Source organism: Chionomys nivalis, chromosome 17 (assembly GCF_950005125.1).
Source record: "Chionomys nivalis chromosome 17, mChiNiv1.1, whole genome shotgun sequence".
Taxonomy (NCBI): Eukaryota; Metazoa; Chordata; class Mammalia; order Rodentia; family Cricetidae; genus Chionomys; species Chionomys nivalis.
This window is the reverse complement of record NC_080102.1, coordinates 43,228,088-43,248,824: the sequence shown is the minus strand read 5'-3', so window position 1 is coordinate 43,248,824 and position 20,737 is coordinate 43,228,088. Positions and strand designations below refer to the sequence as shown.

The window sequence follows — 20,737 nt, the reverse complement described above, 5'->3', positions numbered from 1 at the left end:
TAAATTGAAATAGCAGAGATGCGTGGGGGGAATGCATCTTTGTTGTTTTTTTCCCTATGCTCAAAATATTTATTTAAACTAAAATACATACTCTGTTGAAAATGTGTGATTCTAGATGATGAAATAATGTTTCTTAATTTTAAGTCAAATTTAACATTCTTGGACAAAATATGATAGTGGCTGTTTGAAAAGTACAGGATTTACTTAAAAAAATATATTGGGGGGCTTTAAAAAATCCAATACCAGCAGAATGAGTTCATGAATTATACAACATTATCTCACAGAGTACCACATACAGGAGGCAGGAATGAGCCTCAGAAAGATGTCTCAATACAATAGAGGAAGCATATGTTACAGTCATGCAAGGAAAGCAGTAAGAACACAGTGTGCTGCCAATTGCACAAATACAGGTGTGCAGAAGAGGACTCAGAGGGAGCACCAAAATCACTGTCACCCACAAGTGACCACAGGCTGCATAACCAGCCTCCTCCCATCTGCTAACCTTTACTGTGTCCCAGGAACCCAAGCGACTCCTCAGCAACTAGAGGAGGGAATCCCAGAAGAGAGCACCAACGAGGGGAGGTCGAGGGTTCCCACCTATCCTTTCCCCATTATCTGTACTTCCCAAAAATGGCAACACTCTCTTACATGGGTTTAAAAGTCTGGCTCTTAACTGCACAGCAGATAAACATCATAGGGATGCAATCCAGATGGATTTGCCAAACTCCTACTCTGCAGCATGACATACCCACGAGACAGTCCTGAGGAAAATGCAGACACCCAGGAGGGCTCATATAAACTGAGTCATAGTAGCCAAAGGGTTCATCTGCTTGCCTGTCTCTCAACTGGGCCCATTCTCTATGACCCTATCCTCTTCCCTTGGCTATAGTGACCTTGAAGGTGATGTAGAGCCTCCCCCATCCATGCCCCTAAGACCTGCCCTTCTCAGGGCTGGTCCAGAGCAGTGATTGCGTGCACTTATCAAACTTCTAAGGCACAGCCCATGCACATTCCTTTTCTCGGAGCCTGCAGGAATGCCAACCCAGGTCTGCAAGTCTGGGTCATCCTCAATCTCTGGCTGTAATAACAGTTCAGAACATTCTCTGTGAAAACAGTCCATCTCCCTAAAGTCTCCAACACACTGCTATGGTCACCAATTCATCTTTCTCGGGCCCAGTTTCTTCTCCACACTGAGCTATTTCTCTACATCCTGTAACTTATTTTTTTTTTCTCTGTGTAGCCCTGGCTATCCTGAAACTCACTCTGTAAACTAGACTGGCCTTGAACTTAGAGATCTGCCTGTCTCTGTCTCCCAAATACTGGGATTAAAGGAATACGCCTCCACTGTCTGGTTTAAAAAAAATAGTTTTAACTCATTTATTTAGTGTGTGTACATAAGTTCATATGTGTGTATGTTCATTTGTATCTGTACATATGCATGTCCAAGTGCCTGTGTGCACGCGCGCATGTGTGTGTGTTCAAGTAGGAATGCATCTGCACCCAGTTCAGAACTGACTCAGAGCATAGTCCCTACCTCCTCCAATCATTGTTTCTCCTGGACAATTAACACCACGGTCTTCGCCATTCACCCTGTCTGCTAATAATCAGGAAATGCATTAAGAAATGCTTGGGTCTTACAACATAAGTCAGTGATAAAGCAGTTAAAGCAAACGTATTTACCACATTAATCAAACGCTCCATTTAGCCTGGACCATCAGTCCTCTAAGCGCTGTGATTGAACTTCTCCATTAACTGAGGGCCATAGACAGAGGCCCTACTGCTCTAAGGACCATCAGGAGCACCCTTGTTACCTCTCAGATGTGGCAGGGGAGGACAGAGATGCTAGGGAGTAAGCAGTGGCTCTCCCTAGTTGCTTAGCAATGACCCATGATACAATCCGCTCACTGGACGTATTTTCATCCTCAGGGTGACCTGTCCTTGAGTGATCCCATCTCTCCAGATGGCCACAAAAGAAAAGATCTAAAGCAGAATGAGAGCTGAAATGCTTCAGTCCATAGCTACATAAAAACAAGCCAGCACCAGATGAGGAGTGGGCTCAGGGAACAAGCAGTGTCAATTTTAAATGCAATGCTCAAGCTGAAGAATGACCCCGCCTTTGTACTCAATTTGTTCTCACAAATGAATCAGAAAGTGTACACATCACTCATCAGACTTGTTATAAACTTAGAAGTGCTCAGAGCAAGTAATATCATTTTACAGTTTGCTACTCTAATGCAAATGAAAGAAAAGGACGCATGAGCAGGCAAGAGGCCTCAGTGGGCAAAGGGGCTTGCTGCCAAGCCTGAAAACCTGGGTCCAATCCCCAATACCCACATGAGGGAAGGAGAGAAAAGACTTCTACAAATTGCCCTCTGGCCTCCACAGGCATGCTGGGACATGTATCTACCTACCTCCCTACCTGCCACCCAACCTACCTACAGTCTACCCCTCACAGCTAACAATTTGCATGTAATTCTTCAAATAAACTGACGCTACTGATGTCAGAATTAGAAAATTCTGAAAAGTCAACAAAAGCCTGCCTGGCTCACAGCTTAGACACAAGTCACTGAATATTCTACCACATTAGCCTTACCCAGTGAAATGAAGCCCTGAAAGTCAGTGGCCACTAGGAAAACCCAAATTCCCAAATAGACTCATTTCTCCACATTTAGTATTTTTTAATGGGGTATTGTCAGTTGTGAGCATATCTGCAGTGGCTAAGTGTAGATTTCAAAGTGTTTTTTTAAAGCTGACCTTGGATAAGACTGTCCCTCTCCATGATTGTAACGGCTATTCTTGGTTGTCAACTTGACTACACCTGGAATTAACTAAAACTCACAGGCTGTCTGGCTACTCCTTCTGCTGGCAGCCTATATAAAGGACATGGAAGAAGGAAGCTTTTGCTCTTTGCCTGCTTGCTCTAATTCTTGCTAGCAAGTACATTCCTTCACTGGCCTACTTCAGGATTCCACCACATACTGAAGACCAGCTGAGACATCAGCCTCAGGGACTAAAAAACTACTGGATTCTTGGGCCTTCCACTGGTAGAGAGGCATTTTGGGACTAGCTAGACCACAGCCTACAAACAATTCTAATAAATCCCCTAGATGGATGGATGACAGACAGACAGAATGACTGATTGAATCTATAAGATCTGTCCTTCTAGAGAGCCCTGACCAACACAACTGTCACTCATCAGTATTGTGATGCTGAAAGGCATTTTCAGCACTGATATAACTGTGCAGAGAACAGAGCGGATCCACTGAAGCTCACACTGGGCATCCAGGAGGCACAGTGTTGTGGCGTGCGCCTACCTATGTACTCGCAAATGAAGACCACGAAGAACGGAGTGACCAGGTCGTTTATCCCCTGAACGTATCCACTGGCAGGGTGTCGGATAGCCCATATAAACAAGATCCTTTCGAAAATCTGAAAGAAAATGGAATTGGCAGTAAAGCAAGAAATGAACATAGTAAAAATTTACTTAAAATATATGCCATCAATATTTCTCACTGTCTCCAATACTAAGGCACAAAACATAAACAGATATCAATTCCAGTTTCTTTGCAAAAGTCCAATGATCTTAACTTTTTATTGGTTCACAGCACCACAGTATTTTACCAAACCCAGAGTTCAGTTCTTCCCCACCATTAGCACTAGCTGCTCTGCTCCCTGGAGACCAGCAGATCACAGGGATGGAGAGCAGAGCAGGGCTTGGTAAACAATGGCTCTCTTCTTAGAGATAGATGGGTGGGCAGGTAAGTGGGAAGTGGAGGGGGTAGAAGGAAGGGAGGGAAGGAGGGATGTAGCACGCATGCATGTATCCATTTCTCATGTGTATGTACATGCATCCATGTCCCCACAAGGAGAAGAGATTTCTTAATTTCCTAGAAAGTTATCTCCATCCAAGAAGACACATTTAGGCACCCAGCTTCCTGAGCCACAGATGTAATAATTATCCTGGCTTCCTTCTTCCTCAGGACACTCACCTTCAACTGACCCTTCCTCTTCGATGTCCTCTTTCAACTCACTCACTCTCCTCCATCTTCACTCTTAAGATTAATCTTATCAAGGTACAACAGAATCACACCACCCAGGCCACCCACACATATGTATGCACATCCCCACCAAGGCTTAAAGACCTACTGTTGATCAATAAGCATAGTGCCTGCTCTCCCCAAACCAAAAGCCTCTTCTAGCCAGCACCCACATCCTGTACTGTCCTGAGACCCAGGAGGTTACCATCTCAGTTCCCACAGCCCTAAGGGCTTCTCCTTGCTTCTACATAAACTAAGTGCTGGTATTTGAGACCAGTTCAACAATTCCTTTCTGCACTGACTGCTCCCTGCCCACCTTTTCTATGGAAGAGCCAATCACGTCCTACTTTGTGACTCTGGTTTCCCGTCCTTCCCACTGTCATTCACTGGTGGCTCCTGCTTACTATTGGGCTCCAAAGCCAGCCAAGGCCAGGTCTTATTACTCTGCCCGACCTCACACAGGCAAGCGGTACAGTAACGGCAGTGAAAGAATGCTCACTGAATAAAAGATTCGCAGACCCTCTAAGCACACCAAATCTTGAAGAGCCAGCACACTCTGGGACATCAGACCCTTCCTACATCACCTGTACCCCTATGTATGACTGGGCTTGGTAGTCTAGAGCCCCAAAACACATCAACCCATGACTTACAAAGAAGAGGCCTAGAGCCCACACAAGCACAGCCTCTGGTCCCAAGACATTGAGTTTACCAGTGGCAAAATGAGCCCTGAAGTCAGCCCCACTCCCACACCAGTACATCATCACCCTGCTGCTCAAGTGAATAACAAGCAAGCACCACCTGTAGAACAGCAGGCGCCAGCTCAATATTTGCTGAATGAGTGACACACTCATGCATATAGATTCATATACATTTTCCATCAGTCAAGTTTTCTAGAGAGAAATGAATATTTAAACAAGTTCAGAGGCTGGGGCACAGCTCTCTAACCGAGCACTTGCCTAGCATGGGTGAGGGTCCTGCATACAATCACTAGCACCACTAAACAACTAAAATAAAGTAAAAACGAGCTCAGAGGCTGGGGAGACAGCACAGGCACAAAGTGCCACCCTGTAGCACAAGGACCTCAGGTAGGATTCCAAGAATACATATGAAAAGTCAGAGCTGACTATAATCCCGATCTTAGAGGCAGAGACGGGTGGGAAATCTCTGGAGCTCACTGTCCAGCCTGCCTCGCCGAATCTAAGAGCTTCAAGGTTAGTGAGACACACTGGATCGAAAATATAAAAATGGAGGCAGCCAAGGACACGTGCACACACAAATCCACAGTACAGGTGCTCAGTGCACAGGGGACTGCCACAGCCAACCAGAAGGAGAGCTCCATCTGTCCACACCCACAGAGGCAAACAGGACACATCATGAAAGACCTGAGAAGGATGGGGATAAAGACCTGAGTTGGCCTGGGCTCTAAGACTTAGGCTCCAAGCACCAGTCTCTGTCAGTGGGGCTTAAGGTCTATTAGGACCACCCAAGAGTAAGGCGCAGCACCTTCCTGGGGGAACACGGGCAGGCACTAGGAGCACAGAGTGTGTTTTGAGGACAGATGAGCCCAACTTGCAATCGGGAGGCCAGTGCCCTCCAGTTCCTCTACAGACAGCCAACAGTGCCCCTGAGGGAGTCTCAAAGCAGGCCTCTGCCAGCTACTAGTGACCTAGCACACCTCGCCATTCCTGTAGCTCAAAGAGCAGGCTGCACTCCTCAGAAAAATCCAGAAATATTCTAGTTTCTTATGAGCAAAGGCAAGCTCTCAGTCAGCTCAGCTGTCCAAGTTTGATGCTACCAGACCTGTCTCGATGATCTCAAAGACCTAGCTTACCCAGAACCACACGGAACAGGAACAGGCACAGGCAGCTAGAGAAGAAGCTAAAGCTGACTTCCAGTCAGTGGGCAGTGGCTGGAGCGGCAAAACCAGTCCTGATTCCACAGTCACTTAACAATTCCTGAAAACCTTTAGCCATATCATCTGAAAGTGTTCTGTGGAGTGGGGTCATTCTTCATAGAGCCCACAACTCCATGAGAAACAAACAAACAAAAAAAAAAAAAAACCTTGGACTTTTAAGCAATTTGAGCAGAAGGGCAGAAGCAATGTGCTCACATTAACAGGAATGTCAGTGGAGGCAGGGTCAGCACAGCAAAGAGCATATACAAGGAAATCATATGAGGCACAGGACATTAACTCATGCTGAAGATGTGGAGAAGCATGCATGATTCACCAAAGGGCATAGCAAAGAGAGACCCTTGCTCCATGGATGTGCCTACTGGAAATATACTGGTCGGAGAGGCCTTGACCATGGACACTCAAAGACATTATTAGTTCTTAGAGTCTGTTTACCATTCTTGATATCCATGTCTGCTAGAGGGGGACTGCATCAAATGTAGCACAAACTCTGAACTCTTCCTAAAGGCTCTTTCCTTAAACTTGGTAATGAAATGCTCACTATCACACGTTACCCCATGTCTGAAGAAATCAAGTGGCCAGGCTGGGGATGTGGCTCAGTACGTTAAGTCTCTGCTATGTAGGCATGGGGCCCTGAGTTCAGAATTCCAGCACCCACATAAAAGAAGTTGAGCTATGAGGAGCATGACTAGAACTTCAGCACTGGGAGGGGAGAGGGAGAGAGATGGATAGACCCCTAGCATAGGCTCCAGATTCAGTGAAACTCTGTCTCAAAATATACAGTGAAGAAGCAACAGAGAAAGATATGCAAACAGCAACCCCTTGCCTCAATACAAACTAATGGGTGAGCATACATGCATGCATACACATATACACAAATACATTCAAATACACATGTTCACATATAGGCACGCACACGCGTGCGCGCGCGCACACACACGTACAAAGTCTGAGCACACCTGTCCTTACTTGGTATGTCTTATCAAACATCCACCATACGCTTCCTCTGCAGAACATAGCTACTCAGCACACATGAGGGAACCAAGATGTTCTGTACACTAAAAGGGAAACAGAGGGTCAGTGAAATGTTGTTGGGTTCTCTGGCAGAAAGAGCAGGGGCAGAGCCGGACCGGCCAGACTTTTCCCTGGGGTTGAGCAGGATGGTGAGTGTTGAACAACCCAGCAGCCACCCTCTCCCATTTGGCCACTGGAGAGAAACACACCCACTGAGTTGGGAGTCTGTCAAAGCAAGATCTCAGTTAATGGTATCAAGCAGGGACTTATATAGGGTTTTGATGGGGGTGGAGAAGCCTGGGATGGGCTGAGGCAGACCAAAGAATAAAGGCCAATTATTAGCCAGAGACAGGTCTCCAAACTCAAGCTAGGCTCAAGAAGTTACACTAGGCCTCACCAAACTCAAGTTAGGCTTAGGAAGTTACACTGGGCCTCATGCCCAGGACTCATGAGGCCCAACAAAATGTCACTTTGCTCAGGATTCCATATCAAACCTGGTGTCAGAAATGTAAAATAAGTAAATAAATAAATTAAATAAATAAATAAATAAAAATAATCCTGCCACCACAGCACACACTACCACCAAAGTCTCCTTGAGAGGGGAGCAGCCCATGCTGGGAAGACCTGTGGGGTTCTCATACTTTAAACTCCAACAGCACAGAATACTAAGGAGAAAAACCAGTCCTAACACCTGATGAATGAAACAAAACATAAGTGGAGAACACACTGAGGGTCTGGAGAGCAGTTCGGGACTACAAGAACTGTTACTCTTACAGAGGACCCAAGTTCGATTTCCAGCACCCACGTAAGGCACATCACAAATGCCTCTAACTCCAATTCCAAGGAGTCTGATGTCCTCTTCCGACCTCCATGGGCACCTGAACACACATGGCATCAATTCACACAGACACACACATAAACAAAAATATAAATAAATCTTTAAAAAGCAAGTCTGTAACAAGCCTGAAGTGTGTTTAAAAAAGACAACCATATTGTCACAAGAGGTACACACTGTGAATCAAGATTCCAACTGCACTGTGTCCCTAGCACTTTCTACATTGGCAAAGGCATTAACCCTAGTATTAACACTCTATATATTGACAATAAAACAGTAAGACAATGAAAGTGAAATTTTAAAAGCTACTATAAGACTGCGTCTGAGCACATTTCACAGGTTGCCAAGGGAAAAACTCTATTTAAAGTTAAAGAGAAGTGAGGCTGAAGGAATGACTCAAGTAAGTAAAGCGCCAGCTGCCCTCACGGAGAACCTGGGTTTCATTTCCAGTCCGCATGGCAGCTCACAGTCATCTGTAACTCCAGTCCCAAGATGATCTCACAGCATCGTCTGGCCTCTGTGAACACCAGGCATACACATGGTGCACAGACACAGATGCATGCAAAACACCCTTATACATCAAATAACTAAGTAAATTTAAAAAATAAGAAAAGTATAAGTAAGAAACTTTTTAAATATAAAGACAAGGGGAGCTGAGAGATGGCTCAGTGGATAAGAGTACTTGCTGCTCTTCCAGAGAGCCCACATGGTAGCTCACAATTGTATATAATTCTAGTTCCAAGAGATATGACATCCTCTTCCAGTCTCAACAGGCTTCTGCATGTATGTGGTGTATATAAATATGTATATTTTTATATATAATAAAAATTAATCTTTTAAAACTAAGGACAAAAACTAAGTAAACACAAAAACAAAATATTAGTTCCTTCCAAACTAATCAACAGATGCAACTCAAGTTGTGAAAGTCCACAACACCTAGCCAGCTGACCTTAACACACAAGGAAAGGGAGAAGCAATCAAGGAACAGAACCAGGTGTAGGTGGTCTTACCTAGCCCACAAGACTCAAGGCAGCACTATTCATGGGCAAGTCAGAACAAAGAAGACACAAACCAAAGGAGCCAAGGCCCTGTGAAGGAGTCCCAGCACATTAGAAATCCCGACAGACAGCAAACAGGAGGTTGCTGGTGACCAGGGCCACAACTGGTTCTCCACATGGGAACCATTTCAGAAATGCACATGTAGAAGGAACAAGCCAGAAGCAAAGGAACAATGATGGAGCCATCACAATCCCTGAGTCAAATTATACTACAGAAACACAGTAACAAACAACAGCAGACACACAGACCAAGGGAATAGAACCCAAGACCCAGACACAAGTCCACAGAGCTATACCTACCTGACTTTCCGTGGGTGCCAAAGCATACACTAAAGGAAACACAGCTTTTTCTAAACCACTAGAGGAAAATGACTTAGATTCTATCTCTCAACCAAGTTTAAAAAAATCAATTCAAAACAGATGACGGACTTTAATAAGACCTCAAACTTTGAACCTGAGAGGAAAACACAGGAATAGGACTTCAGTGGTCTGGGAAACTCCAGCAGGAATTGTATGAGAGGGGATTGTATGAGACAAGAGTGCAGAGACAGCATGCAGAATGGAGGGAGCAATTTGTCATCTGACAGGCGATTGATATCCAGAATCTACAAAAACCACAAAAAGCTGAACACCGAAACCTCATCCCATCAATAAACAGGCAAATGAATTGACCACACAAGTCTCTAAAAGGGAAATACATAGAGCCAATTAATACATTAACAAGTTTTCAGTAGCCTTAGCTATAAGAGAAATAACAAATCCAAACTTCTTTGAAAGTCTATCTCACTCCAAAACGAGAGGCTACCCTTCAAACAATAACTAACGCTAGTGAGAAGGAGACGCCTTACCCCACAGCTGGGGGAATGTAAACAGGTGCAGCCCCTAGGAAATCAGTATAGAGAATCCTTAACACACCCAAAACAGAACTGCCATATGATCTTCCTACATCATTTCTGGGTATTTAGCTGGAGAGAATTAAGTATAGTTATGCAAGGCTATGCACAACAGCCAAATTCATTAATAGATGAATGAATAAAGAAAACGTGGTAGCCAGGCAGTGGTGGTGCACGCCTTTAATCCCAGCACTCAGGAGGCAGAGGCAGGTGGATCTCTGTGAGTTCAAAGCCAGCCTGATCTGCAAGGCTACAGAAAGAAACCCTGTCTTGAAAAATAAGAAAAATGAGAGAGAGAAAGAAAATGTGGTATACGTGGTGAATGTAGATAATCAAGTTTTATTCAGCTATAAAAGATGAAATTCTGCCATCTACAGGAAAATGGATGGAACTGGAGTGCATCACGTTAAGTGAAATAAGCTAGATTCAGATGATTATCATGTTTCTCATATGTGCAGAACATGGTCATGAGTGTATGTGTTTGTGTATGTGTGTGAATACATGAGGGGGAGGGGGGCATAGGGAGGGGGGAGAGAGGAAGAAGGAGAGAGAACTAGAAGAGACTAGTTAGGTTTCAGGAAAGGAACAAGTGGCAAGTGAGCAAGGCAGAAGAAAGGATAATTAATGGCAGGAACACAAGCAAAGTACATACATATGTAAAATGTTTTAATGAAATCCATTATATTGTATGATTAGCTTTTTTAAAGTAAAAATGAAAACATTAGGGAATAGGGAACACATAGATATGTAATAGTCAGGTAAGTCCACTCAAAGTACTTAATGTATAAACAAAAACACCCTTATGAAACACACTAGCTAGTGCACACTGCTAACACCATCTGTCAACATCTACCACTATAAAGGACAGGCATACTCAGGGGTGCACTGCCCAAGGAGCACTGCACATAAGCACACTGTTAGGACCGTCTATCAATGCCTACCATAAAGAGTAGCAGTCCATACATATGCCACATGGCAAAGCCATGACAAAGAACTAGAGAGCCACCATTATCCCAGGGGTTACTTATATCATATAGAGGAGCTTGTGGAAAAAGAAGGGACTTCAAAGACACCAACACCATTCTCTGTCTTGGGCCTGACAGTGGGGGCTTGAAATTAAAAGTTAAATTAAATCTTAGATTTCTTTAACTTGGGCATATATGTTAAAGGTAGCCAGCCTTCTGCTCTGATGTTTTTGCCATAAAAATCAAGAAGAGGAATGATTGATAGACCAACTCTTATCTGACAGACACCAGAAAAGTTTGATGAACTGATTCAATAGCAAGTAAATTTCCTGGACTCTTAAATTGTGGCCCCATTTGTGAATTAAAAATAAAAATAAAAAGTAAAAAAAGGAACCATGATACCAAGTATAGTGGTTTGAATGAGAATGGCTCATATAGTTGAATGTCTAGTTCCAGTTGGGGACTGTTTGGGAAGGACTAGGACATGTGACTTTGTTGAAGAAGGGGAGTCACTAGGGAAGTGTGGCACTAGGGGTGGGCTCTGAGGTTTCAAAAGCCCACATCAGGCTCAGACTCCCCTCTCTCTCTGCTTGCAACTTCTGATCAGATGTCAGCTCTCAGCCACTGCTCCAGCACCATGGCTGCTGTCTGCTGCCATGTTCTCCACCACAATGATCGTGGACTCACCCTCTGAAACTGTACACGAGCCCCCAAGTAAATGCTTTCTTCAATAAGTTGTGTTGGTCACGGTGTCTCCTCATAGCAACAGAACCATAACTGAGACATCAAGTAAAGTGACAAGGAGCAAAACCAATGTGGGAAGCACGGCAGGCTCAGCACTGCTAGGCTGTGGGAATGCCAGTGTCGCTATCCATTGCTCTAAATGCACAGTAGGGGGGAGGAAAACCCATAAGAAGAATCAGGGCGCAGTGAGAAGGAAGAGGCAGCTTCTCCCTGGCAGAGCCTGCAGACCAAGGACAGAGTAACAGCAAGGTGGTTCCCACTCAGCATCTCAGCACAGCTCGTGGTGACGTGAACAGTAAACATCACATGAGGGCAGGGATACTGCAGCACAGTCATGGCAAGGAGGGAACAGGGGGCTGCTGCCAGTCACCTGGCAAGCACAGGTGCACCAGCAGATCAGGAGTCCTGTCAACAGGAGCTACAGAGCAGAGAACAGCACCTGTCCCCAGCCCCCATCCCCACCCCAAGCACATGAGGCATATGGGGACCAGGATCTGGACCTAGACATACTGCCACCTCCACTCATAAAACATTTGATGTCTGACAGAAGAGGCTGATGCTCCACTGGGACCTGAGTTCGAAAAACATCCCTTCTTCCCCAGTCACAGGAAGCTCCTAGGTCCACTCAGAGTTGCAGGTCAAAGCTTGGGTTTCACAGCCTATGTGGTTCACTACGCTGGGTCTGTTCAGGTGTAACAAGGTATCATGTCTCAGCAGCAACCTTGGAGCAGTCTCTTACTTCTTCTTACTCTGGCTGCTCTAAGAAGCAAAGGACAGACAACAGGACAGCTGTGGAAGAAAGGCCCCTGCGCAAATATTGAAGTTGCCAACATCTGCACTTGAATACAGGTCTTCAACAAACACACAGGACTAGCCACAATAGCTAAGTACCACAGGTCGTCTTAGATGGACTTCATTCAACAAAATGGGCAGGAACTAAAAGTGAAAGGTGGCTAACTTTTCTTTCAAATGTCAATACTGGAGTTTGGGGGGAAAAAAGCCTGATTTCAGAAAACACCCCTGAGCCCCACCAAGCCGCCATGTGAAATTCTGTTCTCAGGACGTTGCTTCATTTTCCCATCTATGTCCAGTGAAGTTACTCCATGTCACCAAACTAAGTCACCGGGGTACAAGCAGTACCACACTGCCAACTCATGACTTCAAAGGGATGCACCTGCTCTTCCTATCTGTGTCTTATTAATTCCCTGCTAGTGGGATGCAATTGTGAGCAAGAGCACCAAGCAGCTACTTGGACTCTGAGGTTAAAGTCAAGTGCACAGTGGCAACCAGCCGTCTGACAAACAACTAGCTCTGAGGACGCTAATCAACTTCTACCTCACGAAGCTACCATGTCAATAGATTTGCTGTCGCCATGGATATAGCCCAACTTCCGAGGTGCCAGAAATCTAATTGGCTCCTGAAAACTAGCCAACGCAAGACCCACCTTTCAGTGTTTCTCCTCAAGCCCCTGCTCCTCATGTCATATTCCCCAGTGCAGTCACACTCAAGTTATCCACAGTCACCCTTGGCAGCCTAGATAGTCTGCCCTCCTCCCCCAGAGGTCTGCCTGTCCTACAGGCTGCTCAGTCCCTGCTCATCCCTGCAAACTGCTAAATACACACCTCATAGCTCTGGAGGAGTCTCGGGGCTGAGTGAAACTCACAGTCAGGGAGAAGCTGTAAAGCAAGAGGACCAACGCCTGACCACAGTCAGTCACCAATGGCGGTGACTCTGGACCACAAGTGAGACCAGAGGTCACAGGCCAGCTCTGTAAGCAATGTGGCAAGTTGTAGGGTAAAAACAGAATCACACAAAGACAAACCAAAGTCTATTTTCCATTTTTAAAGAAAACCTTAAGTAAAGGAGAGGTGCATTAGCCTTGTTTCCAGACTCTGTGAGCACAGCACTGAGAAGGGCAATCAGAGAGAAGGGCCTCGGAGCAGCACTCCTGTGGAAACTCATTTCCCCTTCTGTGCCCCACAATCTATGAGCACTTTTATTTCAGCAATGTTAGAATTTTTGAGCAGCTTTACTGAGCAGGCAAGAGATGTCCACGGTTCAAAATGCATTTACTGGGGAAAATAAAGATGAAAAACAAAGTATTTCAGAGAGTACGTCTACTTTAAAGCGATACCACTTACTTTAGTAACAAAAATATAAAGGTTAGGAATAAATCTAATAAAGCATGTACAAGGCCTTTCATAAAGGTTTCCCTTGGTCTACTGGCCCAGCCCTCAATCCCAGATACTTGGTGGGATAAGGCCAAGAGGATCTGAAATTCGGGGAATGTGCAAGAGTGAGTTCAAGGCTACCGTGGGCAACTTAGACAGACCTAGTCTCAAAATAACAAATAAAAATAGGACTGGAGTCCGTTCAGAAATCAAACAGACTTTAAAGAGAAAACTGTCAAGGTGATTCTGAAAATAACATGAATGAGCGAAGGCTAAAATAACCCAGTCAACTCAGAAGAGTAAGGGGGAGGCACTAGGGGCCTCATGGACGCCTGCGAATGTGGCACAAACAGAACACTGCAGTGACCAGGCCAAGTTCCTGCACCGTCCCCACTGACTGACTGCAGATGCTGCTATCAGCTACAAATTAAATGAATGGCGGGGGGAAAAAAACTTTCAGATGAGAAGATGAGAGAAGACTTACAAGACAGATGTTGAGAGAAAAGAGTTTTTAAAGTAAGCATTCCATAATAACCTAAAGGGGCATCATATTCAACTCAGCAAGGCTAAGCATAGCCCATCAAATAACTGCCAAAAATTAGAGTCCCAAATGTATACAGATCACAAACTTATTTTTTTAATGGGTTAAAAAAAAAAAAAAAAAAGAAAAGGGGTGGTATAGACAGTCACAAGCATTTCCCAGAACAGGGCACAGAAGACACCCATCTCTATATGCATAGATGCTCTTTAGCTAGGGAACGTGAAGCCAGGAGCATGATAAGAATATCCACCAGACGCACAGAGCTCGGGAGCCTGGACATGCTCCAAGAACTGCCCAGGAGTGGAAATCCAGACTTCCAGCACTGCAGGTGAGCATCATCTGCAGACCCCTCCAGGAAGCATATTGATGTTATCACAAAAGCCTCGGAGAAATTCTCACAGGGGAACACACGCATAAATGCACGTAAGGATTCTACCAACACTGTCCCAACAGCATAACATTGGGAGGCGCCCAGACATTTGTCCTGACTGCTACACAACAGAAGAAAATACGAGTTGCAGAGACTGAACTGCACAAAGAATGGCACACACAGCTCCAGACTCAACAAAAACACCACACTGCTTCCTTAGTGCTAAAGCCACAAAGTATGGCAAATATAAGTCAAAGACGGATAGTCTACTCCGTTTTATGGGGGATGGGGGCAGAAATGAAGCTTGGGTAACAGAACCATGAGCATGGAGAAATAGCTTCTAGGCTACCAGCTTCAAGCTCACAGAGGTAGTTGGTCAGCACTGGAGGGATTCTAGCTCCTAAATTCAAGGACATAAGTTTCTGTTATAAATGCTCATACACATATTACATATATTCTTTTGTATGAATCGTTATACAAGAATAACGTTCTGAAAACAATTAGTGGTTCACATGTCAACTAATTATGAACTTCGGGGGCTCCTGGATCAGGCCCCTCAAGTGCAGTGAGCAGCAGTCATACAGAGAGACAGACATCAGCAGAGACTCCCTAGCCAGCGCTCCTCTTACCTCCGTCACCTTGGGCTGAAGAATCAGCGCTTCGGGGCTCATCCGAGGGATGTCGATGTGGATCTGCAGATGCAGAGAGACATATGCTTAAATTGTAGGATGAGAGAAGTCCTGGATGACACATGCTACTTGCCCTTAATGTGCTCTGAGGACTGTCACGAGGCTCCTCAATAGGAGGTACCCAACTGAGCAAGGCTCAACTGTCCTCAGGTGACAGGCACGCTGCATGGTTAGGAATAGAGTGGACCCTCAGCTCCACAGTAACATTAGCCAAAGCAATCAGTGAACACTGATTTTCAGCCTAACACTGAGCATGATTCAAGGACACAGACAGAGCCTAGGGTTTCAGCTGTGCAAGACTATCTGGAACACAGGCCATAATTTCCTCTATTGCACAATGTCCATGAGGAATCTAGAACACCTTAAAGGAAGCATTTGAATGTCTCTGCTAGAGTCAGCAGATTCCTGCCTGAGCACCACCTGACATGAGAGTCTTGCCATTGTTTGCTGCAACTTCAGTAGAGACCTCCCGTGGGTGGGGTCCAAGAGGTGACCCAACAGGAGCATTCTGAGCACAGCTGGCATCACAAACTGGCTCCACATCCCAGGCGGGCACCCCATGCCAGCAGCACTAGCATCACTCTGGGGTTCCAGAGCAACAGCCTGCACAGACAGAGAAGACGAGCCATTTAACCCAAAGGGGACTCGCAGTCTCTCTCTATCCTTGTCCATGTGCAGAGAAGCAGCTAACATCTAGTAACCAGGGTCACCACTTCACTCTAACACTAGCTGGCCTGTGGCCAACAGTAAGCCATTAGGTTCAACCTCCTCATCTACAAAAGGCCTGCTCTCTGTGTCCTTCAAAGGGTTCCTGGTGACAGTCAGAATCTGGGTCCTCAGCACAGGGGAACAAGGTGAGATAAACTTGCAATTCAAATACACAGAGAGCACATAGAAGGAAAGTCCACAAGCACCCTGCTGAGGGACACCCACATAGAACAGCAAGGTCAAGCAAAGTCAGAGAACTCAGGAGGGCCACATGCAGGAGCCCAGGCATGGGTGAGAGACAAGGATGCCAAGGTCCACTGGTTGGAGAGCCACCCTCAGTACACAGCTCCTTTCAGTGACAGTCCCGTGGAGAGATACACACTGTACACTAGACTCATGGAAGATGGACCTGCCTCTATGCCCACTACCAGCAAAAATAAACTTATACAAGCGCCACGGGCAATGTATTTCTTATGCAGATAGGACAGCACATCCATCATGCCCCATATCCTACCCCTAGCCTGCCTCATCAATCGCAAGCCTGGGAAAATAGGAGAAAGGCTACAAGTGTTAGCAAGACTAACCTATAGAGAGAAAGCCAGACCATGCAAATGCTATCTCTAACTAGATGCCTGTGATCTGGACATAAACCTTCAGGGGTCAGTAAATATATGATAATCAAATGCAGGAAGGCAATAGTTTGAGGAGCTATAGTCCTACAGAAACAGGCTACAGAGTGCCAGCCACAAGCCTAGGCACCACCCTCCAGAAAGAGGCTGTAGAATGCAAGTCACAGGTCAAGGTGCCACCTCTCAAAAGCAGGCTAGAGAGTACCAGGAACAGGCCAAGACACCACACGCCCATTATCACCCAAGGCAGATGAAGGTCGTCACTAACAGAGCTCAGCATCTATTTTGTAACCTGACTTGAGTCTCATGCTTTACCTCTGAGAAGGAACTCAAATAAGCCAGATGTTGCTGCTGGTAGCAAATTGCCATTAATTGCTTTCAAATGTTTATTGTTAGAAAATATAAATCTGCAAGCCTACCAGGTTCCTGATAGATGAAACATCCCCTACAAACCAGCTCCAAACCCCAGTATTGAGTGATACGTGGGAAAGAGAAAGCCCCACATACCTGGCGATATGTGTCCTGGTGAACTTCATCATTCCTCGAGTTATAATAATGCTCAATGAAAGCAAAGTATTCCTTTTGCTTTCTCTGCAGTGTGGCTGGTCTCCGGTCAACATTGGCAGGAAGATAACCCTGGAGGAGCAAAAGAAACACAGGCATCCATGGTTACTGTACATCAGGAGCGTGAAGAACAAGTGGTCACTTCCAGAATGACACAGGCATATGGAAACCCATCTAACAGAAGGGAGGACATTACGAAAAAGCTGCCCACACAGAACAAAGCGACAGGACAGCACACAGCACCAGCACCCCCACCAGTGTCGTCAACCAGGTCTAAATCATCACTCGCATCCACCAAAAGTCATCTGATGGCACCTAGACTGTATGCTTTCTTAATACATGGTGTGGAGATGCTAAAAGCCCTCTCCACAGGCTCATGTCCACAAGGAACTGGGAGCCTGTCTGGCCTCACACTCATACCATGCACACATACACACACATTGCATTTATGTGATCAAAGCTGCTGTGTGGGTAATTGTGCATCTACTCTTCGAAGCCCCTGGGGCTTCTGACACTATACAATACATAAAATGGACACATGTCCAGAAAGGAGTAGGTTGTTCCAGCAGCCATAAAGAGCTTGACATTTTATGTGGCTTCTTATCTGTTTTCTTGTTCTACATTTTAAATAAATCTTATGATATGATACATAAGGTATAATTTTGAAACTTTGTCAATTTTAAGCCTCAAACAGAGCTTCAGGAAGTTGACTACTGATAAACCTTGGACCAGGCAGTGGTGGCACACACTTTTAATCCTGGTAGCCACACTAGTTTGCCATAGAAACTCAGCAGTAGTGATGCATGCCTTTAACCCCAGCACTAGAGAGGACTATAAGATGGTAGGGGACAGGTTGGAGGCTCAGTCTTACTCTGAGGATTCCTGGAGGCAGGATCGCCATGTCAGACTGAGGTAGAGGTAAGAGCCAGTGGTTGGCTGCTTTGCTTTTCTGGTCTTCATGTTGAACCCCAATATCTGTCTCCGGGTATTTATTCATTGTTGGTGCTACAACAATGGATCCTTTTAGGGAGACACTCACTGCCCAACATTTAGGCTTATATGCTGCACTTTAAAATCACAGCCAGGCATAGCTGTGCACGTCTTTAACTTCAGCATTTGGAAGACAGAGGCAGGCGGAGTTCTGTGAGTTTGAGGCCAGCCTGATCTTCAGAGAAAATTCCAGAACAGCTAGAACTACATAGTGAGATCTTGTCTCTAAAAACACAATACATACATACATACATACATACATACATACATACATACATACATAAAATCACAAATACATTTTCACTGTAATTAATTGCCACTCAACAACAGAAGCCACCAACTGAACTCATACCTGCTTTTGTAACTGATATCTTGTTGGGACACACTGCGCCTGCTTGTTGAATAATGTGTGGCTGCTCCATCACAGCACCCACAGAACTCCATGGCTGCATGTGATTCATGCACTGACATACTGACTATGGAGCCTTACAAGAACACCTGCCAGCCCCTGCTGAGACACCATCCTGAAGGCAGAACAGCCACGCCATGTGTCTACACACATCTACATAGCCCATCCCATTTCTAACACAGACACTATTTCCAATCACCAAGTGGAAACACACAACATCTGGTTATTTCCTGACATGAACTCCTCCTATGTGAGAGCTGTGAGCACCCCAATTCCAATGCTTATTCCCAAGGAGCCCACAGGAGTTGACCAATGACACACCCAAGCAGCCCTATTACACACGTCGAACACAACTCACAGGTAAACAAACTGGAAAATGCTCACTTGATAGCTTTCAAGGGAAAGGCTCGCAGCACTCTGCCGACGAGAAAGCACAAGCAGCAGCCTTCCCTTCTCTTCCCTGCAGAAAGGAGACTACTACGACTCCAATGCAGTCTGCCTCACATACCAGCTGTTTCACCAACAGGACCAGAACTAGCCCGAATGTCACCCACCTGGTAACACCTGTGGTCATCCCAACAGAGCTCTTGCTGCTAGGGACACAGAACTGCCCCTGAGCTGAAGGCACAAAATTACAAGGGTGAGGGTATAGACAGATATTTCTTCATCCACTTAAAAGCTTCCCCAGAGACAACCCATCCAGGCAGTAGGCTTTGTCCATACCTCCTTTCTCCTTGTAGCTATCTCAGTTCCAGTTCGTATAAACTTAGAAAATAACAATTTCCTAAGATACATCTTGTTCTTTGTTTGATAACTGCCCATCCACAGTGTTTCTAAGGAAGGTACAGCCCCTGATGTGGGATTCCCCTCTGTATGCTATGAATATGTTTTACTGCCATTGGTTAATAAAGAAACTGCTTTTGTACAAAAGCTTAACAGAATATAGCCAGGCTGGAAAAGATATAGAGAGAGTAGGGGGCCTCAGAGAGACACCAACAGACACACTGGAACCTGGCTGGTAAACCACAAGCCTCATGGTAAAATATAAAATAATAAAAATGGGTTAATTTAAGGTGGAAGAGCTAGCTAGAAATAAGCATAAGCTACTGGCCAAGTAGTGTTTTAAATAACATAGTTTCTGTGTGATTATTTTGTATCTGGGTGGCGAGGAAACGAGTAAGAGGCTTCCGCTTACAGAATGGCACCCACTGTCTGGGGCATGGATACAAATAAGACTTTTAAAAAAAAAAACAAAAAAAAGCTTACAAAAAAAAGGACTTTTAGACCCACAAAAATGGGAGCCAAGCACAACTTCTTAGTAGCCACATTTTTTTTCAGATAAGCTCTGTTTGCTAGCGGCAAACAGGGGCACCACAGCTCCTTAAACACAAGTCTTCCTGATTCAGCATTAGTAGCAAAAAAACGTGCAGTTTCCAAATGAGGACTTCCTGGTTCGTGCTAGCTACATCAACAGCTTTGGCTCTTTCAGGAGGCTGAGCAGCTTAAATGGGATATGTGAGCAATATGTAACAAATTGTGTAATGGTAACAACATAGACCCCCTGTGGCCCTGGAGCTGGGGCAATGTGCATGGCTCTCAGAGGAAGTGAATAGGCCTCCTCCATGTTGGACTGGGAAGAGCAAGCAGGCAAGACCACAGAGTTGGTCCTAGTCACATCTGATTAGCATTTTAAAGAAAAAAAGCACTTCTGGTCAAAAAATAATTACAGATAGGCAGGCAATAAAGACAAATTCAAATGGAAAAGACCTCTTAAATGGATCTTTTGGGTAAAAGTGTTGAACAAATGTACGTAGGCTTGAAGGGGGAGAATATAGACAGTTATAAAAAGAAGTAAATTGTTTTAAAAATAAACAAAAGAGACAGAGTACAGACAGTCATAGATTAAAGAAATTAAGAGAAATAAGCCACGTAAAGATGGAATATACACAAAGAGTCTGGATTATGTTTTCTTTGAATTTTTTTGACTGTGAATGAACTAAGTACAGAGAGACATTTCATTGTACAGATTGCTAAACTCAACCAACATATATACTTTAAAGATATCTTGACTTCAAAATTTGGATCTAAGGATATGTTGCATTGGAAAAGAGGTTCGGCTTTTGTTTCCACGAAGGATGAGAACCTGTGGATTCCTTCCAGAATAATGGGGCTCGATGGAAGAAGACTCCCTAAAAGATCCCTGAAAGG

At 44.9% G+C, this 20,737-nt stretch overlaps 1 protein-coding gene across 1 annotated transcript in view; it reads right to left on the bottom strand.

Moving 5' to 3' along the window:
• Tbc1d22a (TBC1 domain family member 22A) overlaps positions 1–20,737 on the bottom strand; it is a 287,690-nt gene that overhangs the window by 172,785 nt on the left and 94,168 nt on the right. The window contains exons 6-8 of the mRNA XM_057792580.1: positions 17,074–17,202; positions 15,170–15,232; positions 3,315–3,429 (exon numbers count right to left, since the gene is read on the bottom strand). Of these exons, the coding sequence (XP_057648563.1) occupies positions 3,315–3,429; positions 15,170–15,232; positions 17,074–17,202 (307 nt within the window). The remainder of the gene's footprint in view (positions 1–3,314; positions 3,430–15,169; positions 15,233–17,073; positions 17,203–20,737) is intronic.